Source organism: Boleophthalmus pectinirostris, unplaced genomic scaffold (assembly GCF_026225935.1).
Source record: "Boleophthalmus pectinirostris isolate CB_2022bp ecotype Guang Dong unplaced genomic scaffold, ASM2622593v1 HiC_scaffold_18, whole genome shotgun sequence".
NCBI classification, from domain to species: Eukaryota; Metazoa; Chordata; class Actinopteri; order Gobiiformes; family Gobiidae; genus Boleophthalmus; species Boleophthalmus pectinirostris.
This window is the reverse complement of record NW_026571133.1, coordinates 23,728,883-23,749,691: the sequence shown is the minus strand read 5'-3', so window position 1 is coordinate 23,749,691 and position 20,809 is coordinate 23,728,883. Positions and strand designations below refer to the sequence as shown.

General features: G+C 41.7%; 1 protein-coding gene across 6 annotated transcripts; it reads left to right on the top strand.

Annotated features, from left to right (window-relative positions):
• Positions 1-46: 46 nt before the first annotated feature.
• LOC110166699 (calcium/calmodulin-dependent protein kinase type II subunit beta) lies at positions 47-20,206 on the top strand. Of its 6 annotated transcripts, none has more exons than XM_020931988.2 (21): positions 47-296; positions 1,727-1,821; positions 2,667-2,726; positions 3,104-3,158; positions 4,057-4,122; positions 6,119-6,191; positions 6,943-7,045; positions 7,246-7,329; positions 7,421-7,515; positions 7,611-7,733; positions 8,156-8,239; positions 8,317-8,359; positions 8,583-8,654; positions 9,579-9,613; positions 14,253-14,321; positions 15,129-15,173; positions 15,671-15,719; positions 17,096-17,171; positions 17,642-17,736; positions 17,813-18,049; positions 18,387-20,206. In XM_020931988.2, exons 1-20 carry the CDS (start codon positions 235-237, stop codon positions 18,046-18,048), a joined length of 1,620 nt encoding a protein of 539 aa, XP_020787647.1. In that variant the 5' UTR covers positions 47-234; the 3' UTR covers position 18,049; positions 18,387-20,206. The 6 variants fall into 6 exon arrangements, with proteins under 6 accessions (XP_020787647.1, XP_055009566.1, XP_055009567.1 ...); XM_055153591.1 differs by having other exon boundaries at positions 17,060-17,171; XM_055153592.1 differs by having other exon boundaries at positions 9,576-9,613.
• Positions 20,207-20,809: the final 603 nt, after the last annotated feature.

Sequence of the window (20,809 nt, the reverse complement as noted above, 5' to 3'; positions counted from 1 at the left end):
TCCTTACCACCACTTTAATAATAATAGTAATAATAATAATAATAATAATAATAAAATACTTTTAAGCTCAGCACAGCCGGCCGCAGTCACCAGTACGTGTTGGAGGCTGCAGAAGACACTCATGGAGGTTCTGGAGGCTCGGAGGTGGGCGGGGACTGTATCTGAAGTCTCCCTGTCCGCAGCGACACACCGCGCATTTTGGACTCGGAAAGCTGCACCGTCCGGGCAAACATCATGGCAACGACTACCTGCACACGTTTCACAGATGAATATCAGCTGTACGAGGAGCTTGGCAAGTAAGCTTTCTGACTTCTATAGTGTCTTTGCATGCCTGCGATAGTTGAAGCTGAAATAGACAGACCTACTGAGCCTGGACGCGTGATGCTGGAGGAGGATGCTTCAGTCCTTGGTTGCAAACTTATACCGGAGCTTTTCCTCACTTTTAAAGAGACTGCCTCAGAAACGCTACTCTATACTATTGGTCTCAGTGTCACGCTATAATCTATGAGTGCTGGTATGTGTGTGGAGAGTGTTGTATGCGCCTAAAGGCTAATTTGGGATACATTTAGCTACTAATGTCCAAGAAGATATGTTTGAAATACGCTGCCTCATCATTAGCTGTTCATTTTAATGTCTTCGGAGCATAGAGCTGAAGTGGACAATGGATCTGACTACCACTAATTTAAGGATGTGTGTTTTGGTCCATTAACACAAATGGTCATAGATGTATTCCATAGAGTGGCAGAGACGATAGGCGGTGTGATCAGGTTTTGCGTGGGCTGAGGAATTCTCTGCAATGTCTGCCTCTCACAGGAACAGTGTCCAAATTCACTGCCTTCACTTACAGATCCTTATTTGCCAAGATAGCCTAGTTGATGTTAGTCTACCCATGGACTTGTGGGGGACCAGTGATAAATTAAGGACAACAAGAAGTACAGCAGCTGTCTACACTGATAACACATTATTTGTTGTGTTTCAGCCTTTAGTTGTGTAGTGTTGTATTGTGATTTGAGTGGGATATGCAGATGTGTGTTTACAGCCTGTGATTAGCCACTGAGGGGTGTGTTTAGGAGAAGTATTTGCCAGCATCCCCTGTTCTCCCCTCCCCATCTGTTAGTTAAACAGCACTTTGTTCACTGTGAAATTTGACATTGCCATGGCATTTGTTGGTTTATCTCAGTACTTAATTAAATTGTATATGTTGGCATCTGGGGTCTAAAACAAAATAGTTAACCAACCAACCCAATATATTTGTTATCCTGTTTATTAAAAATCAGTTACCTAAGTCAGATTACGTTGAGCATACAGTGGATAAGATGATGATCAGAACCTTAAACGGCTATCTTCACTACTGCCCCGTCATTCCCAGCAGAAGCAGTGTGGTCCTTCACCTGTCACTGCCCTGCCACAGGGCCCCAGTGTGATGCTTACTCATCCCTATCGTGTATGCATGTTCAGAGATACAACAATACAAAGGTGAGGTAAAATTAGCTCTGAGAATTGACAGAGGTGGTTATTTTTGTAATTCTCCTCTGGCCTTGGTGAGCAAAAGTACAGCAGAGGCACTCTTACTTTCACGTGTGTCTCTTAATACTCAGTGAATAAAAAACAAGAGGGGAGAAAGCAGTGATGTCACTCTGATAGCTGAGATGCTTAGTGTGATGCTGACAAAGCTTATACAGCACTTGACCCCCTCCTCTGGTCCTGTCTCCTGTCTGTTTCCCAGGGGGGCATTTTCTGTGGTGCGCCGCTGTGTCAAACTTTGCACAGGACAAGAATATGCTGCAAAAATTATCAACACCAAAAAGCTTTCAGCCAGAGGTAAGAGAGGAAACCACAAGCACAACAGCTCTGTGTATTTTCAGGGAAAAGAGGAAGCAAAGACATCAGAGTATTTATTTTCATTATGTTATCTATGTTTACATCCCAGTTTTGAAGTCATATTAGCATATTTTAGCAAGTGTTTGAGGAGCGTGTGAAGCCTCCACGTCTGTTCCATTCAGAACAGCAGATGACAGTTTCACTCAGATGCATTTTCAAATCTATTCACTGCAACACAATTCCAGATGATCCCAGCTTCAAAAGCACAGACAGGATTTATACAATTTTCCAACTGTTACAGGACAGCTAAAATATCTACATGGGCTTGGTTGTAGGCATCACAAAGAAACAAAATAGCCAAACAAAGTGCTTCTTGCAAAAAATCTATTTAAATTCAGTTTTAAAAACACCATTGTTGGTCTGTGTCGGAAATGGAACCAGTTATCCAATGATGCCTCCCACTAGTTGTGCTCAGGCTCTTCACTGAGGTGTCAAATGTACCAAACTCACCAGCCAAAAATAAATCCTATCACAATGAGGAATAATTACAAGAAATGTATTAACGTTGCATTAAGTACTATCAATTGGATTTTGTCATTGCCAATGCCAACACCATTTGACTGTCCATAATCGCAACAGGCAACTTATGTATTTTAGTGAAATGAAATGTCTTTGTTTGTTTATGTATGTATGAATGCAATAGTGGGGTCAATACTGATACTTTTACCATACATTATATTAAGATGTAATTAAGGCATAATACATTTTTTTTATTTTACAGTAGAAAACATTAAACCAGTGTCTATTACAAAGGTTAAGAGAACATTTTATTTTTACTGTTACAGACCATCAGAAGCTGGAGAGAGAGGCAAGAATCTGCAGATTACTCAAGCATCCAAACATCGGTAAGAGTCATTACATGGCAGTGAAGTAAACAGCTTATTAGTGGCACCGTGGAAGAGCATCTGTAACAGGATGCATGACCTACTCAAGATTTTCACATATTATGTAAAATAAGTGTTGGTTCCCACAATATATCCATTCATAAATACATGAAATGCTCCTAGTCATGATGGTTGCCTTTAATACTTTTGCAGGAACAGATCAGTTAATGTTAAAATGTTGGGGTCTGCCTGAAGTTCCAGATTCATTTGGTGCACACCAGTGAGGAAGATCGCTTTAATGGAAGAAATGTTGTTACATTAACACAAGGAGAAGTCAACACACACAGTGTAATATTTTCTCTTACATATCTATTATCTGTTTTCTTGCTTTTGCTCAGTTCGCCTCCATGACAGTATCTCAGAGGAGGGTTTCCACTATCTCCTCTTTGACCTGTGAGTTGCTTTATCAGCTCTTCTTATTTCTTTAGATTTCCCCTGTCTTCACTTATTTTGAATATGCTAGGCCAGCTAAATCTACATGCTTTTCCAATACTTTACAAAGATATCTAGCCTGGAATCAGGCCTTCTCGCCTGGGGTTTTGATGAGCATGAATGACAGGTGGGGAAATGCACGGTCCATTTGTATCAAAACAAAATTAGCATCTTCAAAGTAAAAAGAAAGGAAAAACAATACTGAATCAGCATACAAAGTTATAATCTTTGTTAGATTAAGAGATGTTATAGATTTTATTTTGAATGACATAAGGATATTAGAGAGAGCAGGAAATGTCTCCTTCTTATAGAGACATGTGATACAAATTAGTGACTATAGTTGGAATCTGCAAAAAACTTGTCTGAGAAATGTACACCTGATGGTAATCCTTTTTGCATTTGAACGGGATAGGATAAAGGACTTCCTCACCAGGCTAATTCTGAATCATGTATCTCCCATCTCCCAGTCTGAGCCTGATATTTCTCTCTTTATCTCTTTGTCTCCTCCATCCCCCGTCATCTCTCTCCTTTACATTGCTTCCTTCTTCATCCTCTTTCTTTTTCTCTACTCATTTGGTCTTCCATTGCTTTGCACTTGTAGATAGTTCCCCCATTACATAACAGCCCCCTTTGCCCCCCTCTCTTTACCTCCTCATTGCGGCTCCATCTTTAATGCACACACCACTCACTCCCCCGCACCGAAGCCAGTCTCCATGGCAACCCAGTCAGAGTGAATCCTGCAGTCGGGGTTTCCCCCTAATGAGGACATCCCCCTCCTGCCTGTGTGTGTGCTGCCTCTCAAAGACAATGTGTTCTGAACACGGTTTGCCCTTTTAACATCCACCTTTGCGGTCCGCAGGGTGACAGGAGGAGAGCTGTTCGAAGATATTGTTGCTAGAGAGTACTACAGTGAAGCAGATGCCAGGTAAACATCCAGTGAATCCCACATCACGTGCTCGTCATCAACCTTCTGCAGTCGGCTGAGAGGAAAATGTGTATCTCACAACAATCACACATAGAGCTGGCACATACACAAGACTGAGGGAAAATACCTCAATGTAGCTTTTGCTCTGTGAACTGAATCACAATCAAGGTCGACTTCAGTTCCCCTGATTGCAAGATTAGAGACAGATGGAAACAGAAGATCACATACACCCACACAAGAAAGACATAAATCAATTTCTGTGTGGGCAGTTTATGAAGGCTAAGAACAGATAAGGGGACAGGTGTTTTAAAAGAAAACAGCCTCAGTTAAAGTCAAATGTGACATTAATTTCATCAAGTTACATGAGGTGGTCTAACTATTTAAGTGCTGTTAGCCAGAAAACTGCAGGGAAATTTTGAGATATTTTATGTCTTTCTCTGGTACTCTGTTAGGATAATGCACTTAAATTATATGTCTCTATGTTATACTACAAGACAATCTAAAGGTGCCATTAAAATGTTTTTTTTTTGTGATTACTTCTTTTCCTTTTGTCATTAAAGTCATTATTTACATTTGTTGTTCCATTCTCAGCTTTCTCTTCTATTTCTCATGTCATGTGTTTATAGGTGTGCCACTGTGTGTGTTCATGTGTGTGTTCCTGTGTATGTCTCTCTGTGTGTGTGTGTGTGTATGTGTGTGCGTGTTCCTGCGTGTGTCGCTATGTGTTTGTCTGTGTGTGTGTCTCTGTGTTTATGTGTGCATCTCTGTGTGTGTCTGTGTGTGCTTTTGTGCATGTTCCTGTGTGACTCTGTGTGTTTGTGTGTGTCTCTGTATGTGCTTCTGTGTGGGTGCGTGACAGCACAGCGTGATATATGTCCAGCCGTGTCTCACTGACGTTTTTTATGCATCCTCCATCTGCACTCAGGATCCATCCTTCACTTCTCACTCCTTTATACAAATGCATTTTAATATTTTGCTTTAGATTGAGCAAAAATAAATAGAACATTAGAAAATAATTACTAACTGTAAAATTACATATTTTCCAAACTTTTATTTTGGTTCAAACAGTGACAATCAGTGTGATGAATAAATAATGAATTGTGTGTCCCACTTTAATTAATTTTTTCATAGACTTTATCAAGAAATTTCTGATGGTTTTTCTCTAGGTTGTCTAGTTGATCAATGTAAAATAACAATCTAATAGATTTTGTAAAGTCATTCTAAGTGTTGACTCCCCTTCCAAGCCCCTCTCAGTGTGTCCTGTTGCTTCCTGTCCTCATCCCTCCTGATGCGTACTGTTGTGTCTCTGCAGTCACTGTATCCATCAGATTCTAGACAGTGTGTCTTACACACACCAACATGACATAGTGCACAGGGACCTTAAGGTGTGTGTACCTCATTCTCGCACTGCTGTGCACTCTTCACCCCTGTGTCCTGCTCTGTGCTCCTGCCTGTTTCCTTGCCTGTGCCTGCTGTCTGTCTCTGTCTGCACATGCCTGTTTTTTAGATGTTGCTTTGGGGACTGTTTATGCACTCATTACAGGGTCCAGAATAGAATAATAATTCCCATAAAATGACAATCTCCTTTGAGCTGTAAGTGTGCATAGGAGAGAGTGTGGTACATTTTATAGAATGAAAACAAAACATAAAAATGTGTTACATGCATTAACAGCTCTGATGAATAAATTACACAAACACAGAGCATAGGTTAGGCACAGTGTCTCCTACATGAAGTTGCAGTACTCCTACGCTGCCTGTCTGACTAACGTTTCCAAAAACAGAAGTTTTAAGGTTCCTTCTTCCTTTGCTTTTATATTGGAGAGGTCTGACTGGGCTGACTGTATGGAGTGAGTGCTGGATACATTAGTGACTGCGGAAAATATGTGCAGTGTGAATGTGAGGCATATATTGAGACACTGCTGCCTCTGCATGGATGTGACAGTTGGGGGCTGAATGTTGTTCAGACTAACCTGCTCCCCCTACTGTTTGCATGCAGTCATTGCATCCAGCAGATCCTGGAAGCTGTGCTCCACTGCCATCAGATGGGTGTTGTACACAGAGATCTGAAGGTAAGTTTCCCCCAAAGAGAGTGTTTGGTGCAGTCATGTGGTTGGTATGTGTGTGTTTAGGTCTGACTATTGTACTTGCTTCTGACAGTTGGTAAGTCCAATGAACAGTATTTCAACCACATGTTTGTGCATGGAGCTGGAAGTAAATAATAGTATGCATGAGTGCTTGCTGTGGTTTCATTAGCCCTATGTCTGTGCATGCCTTTAATAAACTTGAACTACTTTCAAACTGAAAAGTTTTATTTCTATGGAACTAATAATGTCAAATATTACCAGACTAGAAGTGTGCAGTGCAGTGGACTGATTGTTAATTCTAATTGTAAAATAATGTTATAGACTTGTGAGTAATGTGCAGCTTATGTTTAAAATATCAAATTTCTCCTGTTCCTTTTTAATTGACAGAATATAATTTATAATTTGATGCATTCTTAAACCAATACTTGGTGTAATAGTGATGAATTAGCAGTATTTAACCTTTCAGCAGCTTAAACTGTCCACAATGGATTAGTTATTTCTAAAATATTTGCAGTGATAATTGCCTGCTTTGCACTATTCTGCGGAGCCAGCAGAGGGCAATAAATTACGGCACATTTTATTACACGCACTGCATTCAACTTGTTATACACGTACATTATTCAGTTATTAAGTTATAAAAACTTCCACGACTCGTTAAATCAAATATTTGGTCACTTGAATGGGTTGAGTCAGTGGTATATGGACTCAAATTTGTTTGCATTCTTTTGTTCCTCAGCCTGAAAACCTCCTCCTGGCGAGCAAGTGTAAGAATGCTGCAGTGAAACTTGCAGATTTTGGCCTCGCAATTGAAGTCCAAGGAGACCAACAGGCATGGTTTGGTATGCTCATAATATGTCATATATAATAATTTTTTCTGAGAAAGACAGGAGAATATTGAGACTCTTGAACACTGGTTATCTGAAGCTCATTTTAGCTGATATTGCCCAATGTATAACTAGAAACATGTGATTTGCAGAAATGTGAAGATGAGCATTTCAAAATAAACATTTCCTACTTACAGAAAAGCACAATTGTGTAGGTTTTGCAGGGACTCCTGGTTACTTGTCCCCTGAAGTGCTGAGGAAAGAGGCCTATGGTAAACCCGTAGACATTTGGGCATGTGGTAAGGATTTGTCCTTATTTTATTTCTGGAATGTAAACAGATGCCTCCGCCACTTTATCATCACCAATTTAATATATTTTGTTCTGAGTAGGTGTGATTCTTTATATTCTTTTGGTTGGATACCCTCCATTTTGGGATGAAGATCAACACAAACTCTACCAGCAAATCAAAGCAGGAGCCTACGATGTAAGGCTGCTGCTTACATATGACTCACTTTGTTAAACCTATTTAAGTCTTTGAGTGAAATTAACAGCCAAATGTTTATAACTATGTGTGTGCAGTTTCCTTCCCCAGAATGGGACACAGTGACACCAGAAGCTAAAAATCTGATCAACCAGATGCTGACTATCAACCCAGCCAAGAGAATCACTGCGCAGGAGGCCCTAAAGCACCCATGGGTCTGCGTAAGTGTATAGAAGTGTTTATATGATTATAAACAACTGCTTCAAATTACACTACTACACTACTATTACACATAGCATTAAACAATTTTACTTCTACAGAATATAGAAGAAATAGATCTTTAGTAACAGGGTAAGCAAATTTAAATGTCCTCAGCTGTCTGATCCAAAACCATAGCTCAAGAGTTTCTGTTTTATTAACCCAGACATGCTTGTCCTAGTCTGAAAGAATAAATATATAGATTACATATATAAAATATATACGCATACATATGAAAGTTGTGTTAATCCAACTCAAGGATGTCTGCCAAACACATTGTCATCTCCTGTGCTATATATGTGCACTCAATTCTTGCTCACACACTGCGCACATATCTCTGTTCCTAATGCCATATTTTTAGTTCCTTTTCTTTTTCTACTTTCAGCAACGCTCAACAGTGGCCTCTATGATGCACAGACAGGAGACAGTCGAGTGTCTCAAAAAGTTTAATGCCAGAAGGAAACTCAAGGTTTAAAGAGGTGTTATTTTAATGGTCATTGTTTAGGTCACCATTTAAAATCTGCTCTCCTCTGCTTTTTTGTGAAGGGGGCAATTTTGACCACTATGCTAGTCTCCAGAAACTTCTCTGGTGAGTGCAGCTCTCTGGAGGACAGGGAATCTGTTTCAGATACACTTATGTAATATATTACATGTAGAAAGAAGTAATGCAAATTTACCATCTAACAAAATATAGAAAGAATGTCCTTGGTCATCTTTCGTACAGAATGCATTGAAGTCAATAAGCCTTGTTACATGTATGGCTACATTAAATCAAAAGGCAAAGTCACAACTGTTGTACTTCTGTTTTTAAGTGGGACGTCAGACTACAGCCCCTGCTGCTGTCAGTGCAGTTGCTGGGACCACTGCTGGCATTGTTGAACAAGGTAATCATATCTACTGTAAATACTTTTTAGTAGTGTCTCTGATTTTTACTTGATTTTTGGTTTTGGTGGGGTCGGGTACCAACTGTGTGCTACTCCTTCATTATGCCATTGTTATAACATTGTTTAAAAAAAAAAAAAATACTATTAACATTTCGCTTGCAATGTCTGATCTTGTTTTTAATTTGTCTTTCCAAATCTTTTTCTGATGCTACGGAAACCTTCGCCAAGGTAAGATCTTCTCTCATCTGAAGCACAGCGGATTTAACCATCAGATGTCTTTGGCTTTTCCTTTTGTTATCTGATGTGTTCTCTCACCTCAGAGGAATTATGACACAATTTTGTTTCTATAGTAAGCCATGCGCAAGGGAGTAAAAGGTATAAATGTGCAGAGTGCCTTTTAAAATGAAAAGATCTTGAAAGTAAAGCAAGAAGTCTATTCCATTACTAAAGTTAGAGTTATTTTTTTAGCTGAATCTGGTGGAGGTGTTTACAGTTTTAAACCATGAATAAATTTAGTGGTGGTGATTTGATCAAATCCAACCTGCTCTAGAAATTAACAGCCTCATTATCATATACCTGCCTCTCCATTTCCTGCTGCATTTGCCCCTAATCCTGCTCTATCAGTGCATGTGTCCCTGGGAGAGTATTGGGATTAAATGGTAAATCATGACTTTTGCCTCATTGCTGATGCCCTCTGCTTATGTAATGCAGAGTTAGTTGCCAGTTGATTTATCTGTTTTCTTCAGTGTTGTTGGTAGGGTTTTTGTGTGAGGTAGATACATTTGCTTATTGCCTTAAGAGGCAAACATGGTAACTTATATAGATCCATGAAATCCTCCAAGGTGTAGAAACGTGTGATTATCTGACCTGGTATAATGTGTACTCTGCCATCTGAGGGTGTGTCATTTTGCCTCTCTGCAGCAGCCAAGAGTCTCCTCAATAAAAAGGCTGATGTCAAGGTGAGTTTTAAGATCCAGAGTGTTTTTACTTGCTTCTTATCCTTCTTATTTCTTCTTTGCGGGTTTTGATTTATTTATTTCGGTCCTGCTCTATGCATGTAATCACAACCTGCATGTATGTTTATCAGTTAATGCATAATGTCGTACAGTTAAGCACTGTTGTTGCAGTTGCAGTTATTGGAGCTTTTAGCAGCAATTACTTTTAATGATGATATTTAATTTATGTTTTCTGCTCTTCTAAAGCTTTGTAATAGTAAGGCACTTTATTACTTAATGTTCCTATATTACACAAAATTGACAATTGTGATCTTTAAGCCAAGTTAAAATTATATTACCTCCTCAAAAACATACATATTGTTGTTGTATTTTGCTCTGTTCCACCATGTTGTCATGTAGTGGTAGTTTATAAGTTAACTGCGACTTTTTACATTTGAGTTGAAGTGATCCAAATGATTCTAGTAAAGCTGTATGGAGTTTAGAAACACAGTGGAGCACTTCCTGTATTACCACATGGCATCACAGGTTGAAACAGAGTGCTTTCTATTTAAGAGAAGAACTCATCCTAAATATATGTGCTATATAACATGTCTGAATGAAACCCAAGGTCACCAGATAACTGCATTGTCCTAAATGTGATGTTTGTAAGCAGTTTTTTGACTACTTTAAATCTAAATAATTGTTCAACTCTTCATGAAAGGAACTAAACATTCAGATTCAAGCATACTCTCATTTGGACACAGGATTGCTTTTGGTGCTCTGATGCTAATCTCAGATTATTTTCCAACAGATGATTAATCTGTTTTTACATAATCACTTTTTCTCCTTTGGTGCACCCAATTCTCTCTGCTTCCTCAGAACACCTCTTTAAATCCAAAATCTGGCCAATGGCTTTGTATAATAGTAAAATGTTTGTTTGTTTATAATTATTAATTTACACTATTTATATATGAAAAAGCACAGTATGTCTGTGAGTTCATTGCCCACAGTTGAAAGGAAATACTGTATTTCTGTGTCCACAACAATGTAGCCACATCAAATTATATACAAGATCCAAGGTCCTTGCAGTATTTGGCTGTGTGTGCTCTTTTATTAAATACAGTGTTCACGTTGACTGTATGTAGGCATGTTGGCTGTTCCTATAATCTGTTTGTGATGTAGTATTATTGTCAGTGGATGTACACAATTTAAATTTGACATCCATCCATCCATTTTCGTCCGCTTATCCGGGGCCGGGTCGCGGGGGCAGCAGCCTAAGCAGGGACTCCCAGATTTCCTTCACCCCAGACACGTCCTCCAGCTCCACCGGGGGGGACCCCGAGGCGTTCCCAGGCCAGCCGAGAGACATAGTCCCTCCAGCGTGTCCTGGGTCTTCCCCGGGGCCTCCTCCCGGCGGGACATGCCCGGAACACCTCCCGAGGGAGGCGCCCAGGAGGCATCCGGAACAGATGCCCGAGCCACCTCAACTGGCTCCTCTCGACGTGGAGGAGCAGCGGCTCTACTCCGAGCTCCTCCCGTGTGACTGAGCTCCTCACCCTCTCTCTAAGGGAGCGCCCAGCCACCCTGCGGAGGAAACTCATTTCGAGCGCTTGTATCCGTGATCTCGTCCTTTCGGTCACTACCCAGAGCTCATGACCATAGGTGAGAGTAGGAACGAAGACTGACCGGTAAATCGAGAGCTTCGCCTTTCGACTCAGCTCCCTCTTCACCACAACGGTCCGATACAGCGACCGCATCACTGCCGAAGCTGCACCGATCCGCCTGTCAATCTCCCGTTCCGTCCTTCCCTCACTCGTGAACAAGACCCCGAGATACTTGAACTCCTCCACTTGAGGCAAAGACTCCCCACCCACCCGGAGAGGGCAAGCCACCTTTTTCCGGTCGAGAACCATGGCCTCGGACTTGGAAGAGCTGATCTTCATCCCAGCCGCTTCACACTCGGCTGCAAACCGCCCCAGTGCACACTGCAGGTCCTGGCTCGATGAAGCCAACAGGACAACATCGTCCGCAGACAGCAGAGATGAAATCCTGTGGTCCCCAAACCGGACCCCCTCCGGCCCCTGACTGCGCCTAGAAATTCTGTCCATAAACACAATGAACAGAACCGGTGACAAAGGGCAGCCCTGGCGGAGTCCAACATGCACCGGGAACAGGTCTGACTTACTGCCGGCAATGCGAACACAGCTCCTGCTCCGGTCATACAGGGACCGGAAAGCCCTTAGCAAAGGGCCCCGGACCCCATACTCCCAGAGCACCCCCCACAGAACACCACGAGGGACACGGTCGAATGCCTTCTCCAGATCCACAAAACACATGTGGAACACATGTGGACTGGTTGGGCAAACTCCCATGAACCCTCGAGCACCCTATGGAGAGTGTAGAGCTGGTCCAGTGTTCCACGGCCAGGAAAACCACACTGCTCCTCCTGAATCCGAGGTTCGACTATCGGCCGGATTCTCCTCTCCAGTACCCTGGCATAGACCTTACCGGGAAGGCTGAGAAGTGTGATCCCCCTATAGTTGGAACACACCCTCCGGTCCCCCTTCTTATACAGAGGGACCACCACCCCGGTTTGCCAGTCCAGAGGTACTGTCCCCGACCGCCACGCGATGTTGAAGAGGCGTGTCAGCCAAGACAGCCCCACAACATCCAGAGACTTCAGGTACTCAGGACGGATCTCATCCAAACCCGGAGCCTTGCCACCAAGGAGCTTGCCAACCACCTCAGTGACTTCGGCCAGGGTGATGGATGAGTCCGCCTCCGAGTCCCCAGCCTCGGCCTCTTCCTCGGAGGACGTGACGGTGGGATTGAGGAGATCCTCAAAGTATTCCTTCCACCGCCGGACAACGTCCCCAGTCGAGGTCAGCAGCTCTCCCCCCGCACTGTAAACAGTGTTGGTGAAGAACTGCTTTCCCCTCCTGAGGCGCCGGACGGTTTGCCAGAATCTTTTTGAGGCCGTCTGATAGTCCTTCTCCATGGCCTCCCCGAACTCCTCCCAGCTCCGAGTTTTTGCCTCCGCAACCACACGGGCTGCAGCACGCTTGGCCCGCCGGTACCCGTCAGCTGCCTCAGGAGTCCTCCGAGCCAGCAAGGCCCGATAGGACTCCTTCTTCAGCTTGACAGCATCCCTTACTTCCGGTGTCCACCACCGGGTTCTGGGGTTGCCGCCGCGACAGGCACCACAGACCTTACGCCCACAGCTCCGAGCAGCCGCATTGACAATAGAGGCCGAGAATGAAGCCCACTCGGACTCCATATCTCCGGCCTCCCCCGGAATCCGGGAGAAGTCCTCCCGGAGGTGCGAGTTGAAGGTCCCTCTGACAGAGGGCTCTGCCAGACGTTCCCAACAGACCCTCACTACACGCTTGAGCCTGCCAGGTCTTTCCAGCTTCCTCCTCCGCCAGCGAACCCAACTCACAACCAGGTGGTGATCAGTTGACAGCTCAGCCCCTCTCTTCACCCGAGTGTCCAAGATACGCGGCCGGAGATCAGATGACACGACGACAAAGTCGATCATCGACCTCCGGCCTAGGGTGTCCTGGTGCCACGTGCACTTATGGGCACCCTTGTGCTCGAACATGGTGTTCGTTATGGACAAACTGTGACTAGCACAGAAGTCCAATAACAAAACACCAGATCGGGGAGGCCGTTCCTCCCAATCACCCCTCTCCAAGTGTCACTGTCGTTGCCCACGTGGGCGTTGAAGTCCCCCAGGAGAACAACGGAGTCTCCGGTCGGTGCACTGTCTAGTACCCCTCCCAAGGACTCCAAGAAGGCCGGGTACTCTGCACTGCTGTTCGGCCCGTAGGCCGACACCACAGTGAGAGACCTGTCCCCGACCCGAAGGTGCAGGGACGCGACCCTCTCGTTCACCGGGGTGAACTCCAACACACAGCGACTGAGCTGTGGGGCAATGAGCAGGCCCACACCAGCCCGCCGCCGCTCCCCGCGGCCAACGCCAGAGAAATGGAGAGTCCAGCCCCTCTCAAGGAGTTGGGTTCCAGAGCCCAAACTGTGCGTGGAGGTGAGGCCGACTATATCTAGTCGGTAACGCTCAACCTCCCGCACAAGCTCAGGCTCCTTCCCCCCCAGCGAGGTGACATTCCATGTCCCCAGAGCTAGTCTCCATGTCCGGAGATCCGGTCGCCGAGGCCCCCGCCGTCGACTGCTGCCCAGATCTCTCTGCACCGGCCCCATATGGATCCTCCTGCGGGTGGTGGGCCCACGTGAGGACGGCCCCACGTCGCTCCTTCGGGCTGAGCCCGGCCGAGCCCCGTGGGGGGAGGCTCGGCCACCAGGCGCTCGCTGGCGAGCACCCACCCCAGGCCTGGCTCCAGGGTGAGGCCCCGGTGATGCCAATCCGGGCGACGTAACTGGCCTTGTTGGTACACTCATCATCAATCAATCATAAATTTGACATCTGTTTCATAAATGTGGAGGATGTGTCACTGGCTGACCTATACATTGCTGAATCATATTTGTGTGAAATATAATGTAATTTGCAATTTGCTCTGAAATTGAAAATCCTCTACAGTGAATATATTTCTTTTACACCTCCCATTTACAATGATCACACTTTGAATCCACACTTTTAATTGTTATTACTGAGCACTAATTAGAGCACTTTGTGTTTTCTGCACAGCCCCAGACTAACAGCACCAGAAACAGCATAGTCACCAGTCCCAAAGGCAACGTCCCGTCAGCTGCACTGGTATGCAGCTGTGTGTCTGTTTGTCTCTGTCCATAAAATCACACATCAGGGTAGAGTGTGAAGAAGGAACATGCATTGAAAATATCATGCAAATAAAATCAGAAATTTATGCAAAGCCAAACTGACATATGATATGGGTGTGAATACTATACAATGCAGGTGAATTTGCTGTGGTGGTTTTACTGTTGCCTATGGATATATATAGTGTTAATATAGATAGTGGCTGGGGTTTATATTTGGAGGTTTTATTTCATTATCAGCCTGATTATGGATACAATTGTGGGTCATTTTTTTCTCTCTTTGTGCCCATGCTTCATTCTGAATTTGTCCCCAGGTGTGTCATTAAAAAAAAAAAACGCTAATACACTTTTAAGGTTATGTTATGGGCCATGCTGAAGATTTGATATTGTAATTGACATCCATGTCAGAAAATTCCTCAATATTACTGACTGGAATCCCACCAAGCACATACTGGTGTTTATGCTTTATCTCCGTTGCCAACTTCATTTACTGTAATGTATCTGATCTTTTTTATACTAACAGATACTGCTTTAAAGAACCTACACAGATTTTATACTATTTTTATAGGGTTAAGTGGAAAAAAAAAGATCACCTGAGACCTCAGTCGCCCTCATCTATTATATGCAGTACTCATCTTTTCAGATGTATTCTTTCATTGTTACATTTTCCATGTTCCTTGCATATGTTGTGTTACATTTACAATTTTACTATAATCCCGGTTATGCCCATGTCAGCAGCTCTCATTCATATCCACCTCTCTTGTCTTTACTTCTCATTATTATCCAGGAGCCTCAGACTACTGTTATTCATAACCCAGTAGATGGGATCAAGGTACATCCTACTCACTCTTTCAATTTCTTCCATTTTCCCGCCTCTAATCTTGTTGCTAAAACTTTCTTTTCAGGTGTATTTTGTTGAGTATATTGTTGTGCTGTTTTTTTTGTGTGCATGATGGTATCCAAAGTGAGATGCTGCCACTCCAGTACAGTATTATAGTGCCCCTATGTGTATGGGAGGCTCAGCGATAAAGCTTAAACAATCCAAGACTTTGCCTTATATAGCTCTTAACCACTGCTGAACTGTTGAAACAGTGGTTAAATGTTTTGTGTTCTACCACACTGACCATCCTAGCTGGAAAATGGTCATGCATTGTGCCTCTGTGTAGCTGCTGAGTCACTCACAGATTAGCTGTCACTGAGTCTGACCAAAGTGTGGTGTTAAGTTTTGTATAAAAGGTTCAAAAGGTAAAGTGTGTGCATGCCTTATTTTGTGACTGTTTTCTTCAGAAATTATCAAAATTATTTTGATGTCCACATATTTGTTTGCAGGAATCATCAGACAGCAGTAACACAACCATAGAGGATGAGGACGTGAAAGGTAAGATTAAGCTCTGCCTGTTTTTTGGTTTATTTATGCAGGCAATTGTCAAACCAGTTATCATGATGAGAAACACAAAGGATGGTGACTTGAACCCTGCTCTGACCATGTTTACTTCCCCCAGGTCCTTGTGCCAGTCACTTACTGTATGAATGTGTTTTTATGAGAAATGATGTTTCGTAAGCACATAGTGAGCAGAATCTATAAAATCAGATAAATGCATTTAAAATACATTTGCAATAAATAAATTTAGCATTACTGAAATGTTTACTGATATATTTACCTTGTTGACAATGTTGATCATAATAAGAGTATACGAGTGAAAATGTTAATTTAACATGAGCATGATTATTTAACTAACATTGTAAGAAAGACATATCTCAATGTTTATTTCACTAAGAGGTGAAAAGAGGTCTAATGAATTTATTTTGTGGGTTTATGGTTAGCTTCACTTAAGGATGATGTTTTAGTATTCATAATTTATACACATTCTGAAACATCTAAATAATGTATGCTTTTGATTTCATAATGGCAGATGGTTTCTAAAAATGATTCAAGTTCTCGCAATGATGCATCATCTGAAGTCTTTGCATTATAGGTCAAACTAAAACAAACAAAACAAAACAAAAAAAACAAACAAATATGGGACAGTGACCAAAACCAAGTAATATATTAAAGTTGCAAAATTTGAAAATTATATAAAACTTACTTGTATAAAGATCTATCTGTATGAGACTTGTGACTGCTTATTTGTAAATCAAATTAACAATATGCATATAGCTAGGAGTGGTTTCTAATGGAGAAGGAGAGATGTAGGGAAATAAGCAACAGAAATAGAGAGAGAGGAAAGAGAGAGAAAGATAGAGAGAGAGAGGACAGGGAGAGCACAAGGGAGACATGGGGGAGCACTAAGCCGTCCTCTCAGAGTCAGGAGGAAGCAGCCGACTAGGACACGCTAAATCTCATCCTGAGCTGGGACAAGGATAGAGTGATGAGCTACAGCAGCCTGGCATGCAAAATGAAGCAGTGAAGAAAGATGGATGGAGGTGAGAGGAGACATGGCAACTGTTTTTATTGTAAATATAGTAAGGATTACTATATGTATGTTTTCAGAGGGAAAGGAAACTTAATATAAGGAAGTAGTTTAATGTGTGTGCTGAAGCGTAGTGTAAACTTTATTCAAGATGACACAGTTAAGGGACAGGGCAGATAATATTTACACTGCTTTTGGTGAGTTGGAAGCCCCCAGCATTTGTATTAATATCTTGGAACATTTCATGCCATTAATTTCAGTGACATTATTTTGCTCTTTTGTGCATGTACCCCTTTAATGTGATGAGATGGAACAGTGTCACTGCATTCTAATTTTTCTGCAGCTCGCAAACAGGAAATCATAAAGATCACAGAGCAGCTTATTGAAGCTGTCAACAATGGAGACTTCGAGGCCTATGCGTGAGTTTTTCATATGTTTTCTTCTTGTGCCATTTTTAGCAGATCTTGTGTATGAAGTAACCATTAAAGCTATCGACCTGGAAAAAACATTAATCTGACTGCCATATAAATGTGTTTCATCGTTGTATTAAAAGATTAAAGAGTAATTACTTATTTTATCCTCTTAATACCACACACTTTAGACAAATGCTTAACAGATTGAGTAAGGGAGGGGCACAATGTTGTGAACATTGTTAACAACATCAAAGATAGTATTTCAGACATCATTATGTACACAGCACTTCTGATTTCATGATAAATTTTAAATGATTACATATAATGTAGAAGTAATCACTCAGTTATCCAGATGTGTTTCATTGTAACAGGGTTTCAACGGACAAGTTCCTTTGGTTTAGACGTTTCAGCTTCCATTAATTCCATCCATATTGTCCACATTTAATGTTAGGATTCCATGTTTCTTGTATTCACAGGAAGATTTGTGACCCTGGCCTCACCTCATTTGAGCCTGAGGGTTTGGGCAATCTTGTGGAAGGAATGGACTTTCACAGATTTTATTTTGACAACCGTACGTTTTTTATTGTCATTTATTTGATGAAAATTTAATTTTTTATATAATGCCCATGTTATGTTTTCCGTCATAGTCCTCTCAAAAAACAACAAGCCCATTCACACCACCATCCTCAACCCTCACGTGCACATCATCGGTGATGACGCTGCCTGCATTGCTTACATTCGCCTAACACAGTTTGTGGATGGGCAGGGCCGCCCCCGGTCCAGCCAATCAGAGGAGACTCGAGTATGGCACCGCAGGGACAGCCGGTGGCAAAATGTCCACTTCCACTGTTCAGGGGCTCCTGCTGCCCCAATGCAGGGGTAAGGTATGTACATGAAAACATACGGATTTGATGTGATGACATTAAACAACAATTTTTATTTTAAATTACAGTAAAATTTTAATCCATTAAAACTTTTTTGCTGACATTTGGGTGTGAATTTATGGAAATGTTTTTCATGGCAAAATATTGTTTTTGCATGTTTACTGACTTAATGAAAAGTAAATGTAAAAACAAAGTAAACAGTCTTTGTTTAAATTGGTTGTTTAAACTGATTGATACAGTTTTAAATTATTGATAAAGTTTTAATCATGATAAATTGCACAGAAAGCAAATTAGCTTTTGGTGTTTTCAGCTACATGCAACTACTTTCTGCTTTTAGGAGGATGAATTGGTGCTGTGTGGAAACAAAGAAAACCTATGGAAAGATAAGCATGTTATGACAGAGAGAGGATCAGCTGGGTGCAGACTGTTCTGTCCTCTGTACACCAGCTCTCTCTTCTCTCTGAGTAACATCACTGGACTAAAACAAGAAAACAACACTATCGTCAAACCTCCTGCCAATGGCTTGTAAACTTGGTGGACTTTTAAAGTAATCCCACAGTGGCCCAACATACCTGGGCGTAAACCTCCTTTATCTTCCACTACAGTCTTGGTTAAACTTCGTACTGGATTTGGTCTGTTGTTGTACTATTTCTATTGTACAGTATATTAATAGTCATTCTCTTTCATTTTGCTATCTTTTTATAACAAGCATGATTCTTCTGTATGAGCAGTGGCTATTATGCACGACTTGCCTGTGGACAATGAACATTCGGTACTAAAGTCTCAGAGACCAGTTGGTGTAACGAGTTCTGTTTTTATGCTTTCCCTTGTGTGTGTTTGACCCAGAACAGATTTTGTGTAGTGCAGCGTCCCATGGACTCACAAATGCAGTGAAAACATGCAGCATGCTAATACACTACATGAGCTAATAACATCCTGAACTTTGCAAGTAATTACTGAAATTAATGTAACTGTAGGTAACAAGTAATAACACCGTTGTGTAAATTTACAGTTTTATTGTGGTGATCTCTCTCCAATATGCTGAATTTAATCGCATGACATTTCATGTTGATACACTGACCATTTGGATGTTTCTCTGTGTTTTGTTTTTCTATTTTTGTTAACTTAACTGCTGAAGTGTAAAGGAATACTTTGGTGCACTGGGCTCTGTAATTGCATAAAATGAAGTGGTTTATAACAGGATATTATCATAAATTATATTTGATTTGTTTACTCAATCAATTGAATGTTATAAAAATGTAGAGAGTAAAGAGAATACAAAATATTTACCTTTCTGACTAATATTTAGGACAAAATGTGAAACTTTACTAAATACAAATTTTTCATTGTATTTTTATCGCTTTCATATGCACAATTACGTGTTGATAAATACTAGTATATAAGAACAACGTACATTTTAATCAAAATGCATTACACTGGTGGTGCGCACTAATACCAGACTGTATAGGCAATAAATAAGTCAAAACGTCAGTAACGTGAGAAATATAATGTTAGAGCTGTGAAGCTTCTGAAACGCTGACTCGGATTGTTTATTAGCTTTCCCCAAAATTGCATTGGACACAAGTGTACAATGCTAACCACTGTTCTTCCTGTCCACATTTACCACTCACCACTGGTCAGCTTCATTATTCTTAACCAAAGCCACCACAATGGGGTTTGCAAACAAGCCAAATGCCTAAGACCCCAGCTAAAGATGGCCTTAATGGACGTGACTGTATTCACCAGCACTCTCAGAAAATGTTCAGTTGTTATAATAAGCAAAGTTTCCTCTAAAGTATATATGCACAGTAAACATTTTAAACTGGTCAAATCTTCCTGGCACAGGACTCTGAAGCCTCCTCTTGCCAAGGGCGCCAGTAGTGTTGATAGTGGCTGTTCTTGAAGTATTAACTTAAAGGTCCTGCAAAACGAGCACTTATGCAGTTATTGAGCCAAGAGCATAGAAAATCGTTTTCAATGGACACTTGGGATTAAAATGTAATAAAGCGTTTTTTGTTTTGTTTTTTTGAACAATTAAGGTGTGTGCCACATTAGTGTAATATTATCAGACAGATTGTAGCCTACTTTCATTTTTAGCTATACAACCTATACATCTGAACACAACAGGGATCCAATAAGATCCGAAGATGTCCTCTTACCGGGAATAAGGTTTTACACAAGTAGGCCTAAATAAATGCTTTTTTTTTTTTTTTTTAAATAAAAAGACCATTATGCCAATACATTTCCATTATCAACGGCATTTTTTCTTGTAAACGCCTGCAAACTTAGCAATAGGCAGTGGGTAATTAGAAATTTAAATGAGATTTTAAGTCTTGTCGAAGACCACCTATGGCTCTGTGTTCCTGCCGTCCACGTGACGCCATGGTGCGCGCTGATTAGAGCGCAACTCCAAAACTCATTTGGCGTAGGACGGATCACAACAAGAAAGCTGGATTAAACTGGGAACACAAGACCAGACCACAAAGGTAATGTTCTGTGGTTACCACTTAGTTAGGGATTTAAAGTTTACCTAAGGGTTAAAGGAGAGTGGGCTTTGTCCTGTAGGGCAGGTGTGTGGCTACAGTTGCTTTCAGTTTGGCGCAGAGAGGCGTACAGAAGCACATGCAGTCAATGAACGGAAAGGAAAGTTTTAAGAAGTAAAACTTAACTAAACTAAACCAAAGCCGCCTGGGCATTTTGCGACTTCTTTCTAATCTAATAAATATCACGTGGGACACATTTTTATCCAATGCTGAACTT

What these genes read in the sequence shown, in the direction of transcription:
- LOC110166699 (XM_055153590.1), top strand. Translation starts at nt 235, where the DNA reads ATGGCAACGACTACCTGCACACGTTTCACAGATGAATATCAGCTGTAC. An exon ending in TACAGTGAAGCAGATGCCAG is followed by an intron (nt 4,123 to 6,118) that starts GTAAACATCCAG and finishes GTTTGCATGCAG; the next exon opens with TCATTGCATCCAGCAGATCC. An exon ending in TTGTACACAGAGATCTGAAG is followed by an intron (nt 6,192 to 6,942) that starts GTAAGTTTCCCC and finishes TTTGTTCCTCAG; the next exon opens with CCTGAAAACCTCCTCCTGGC.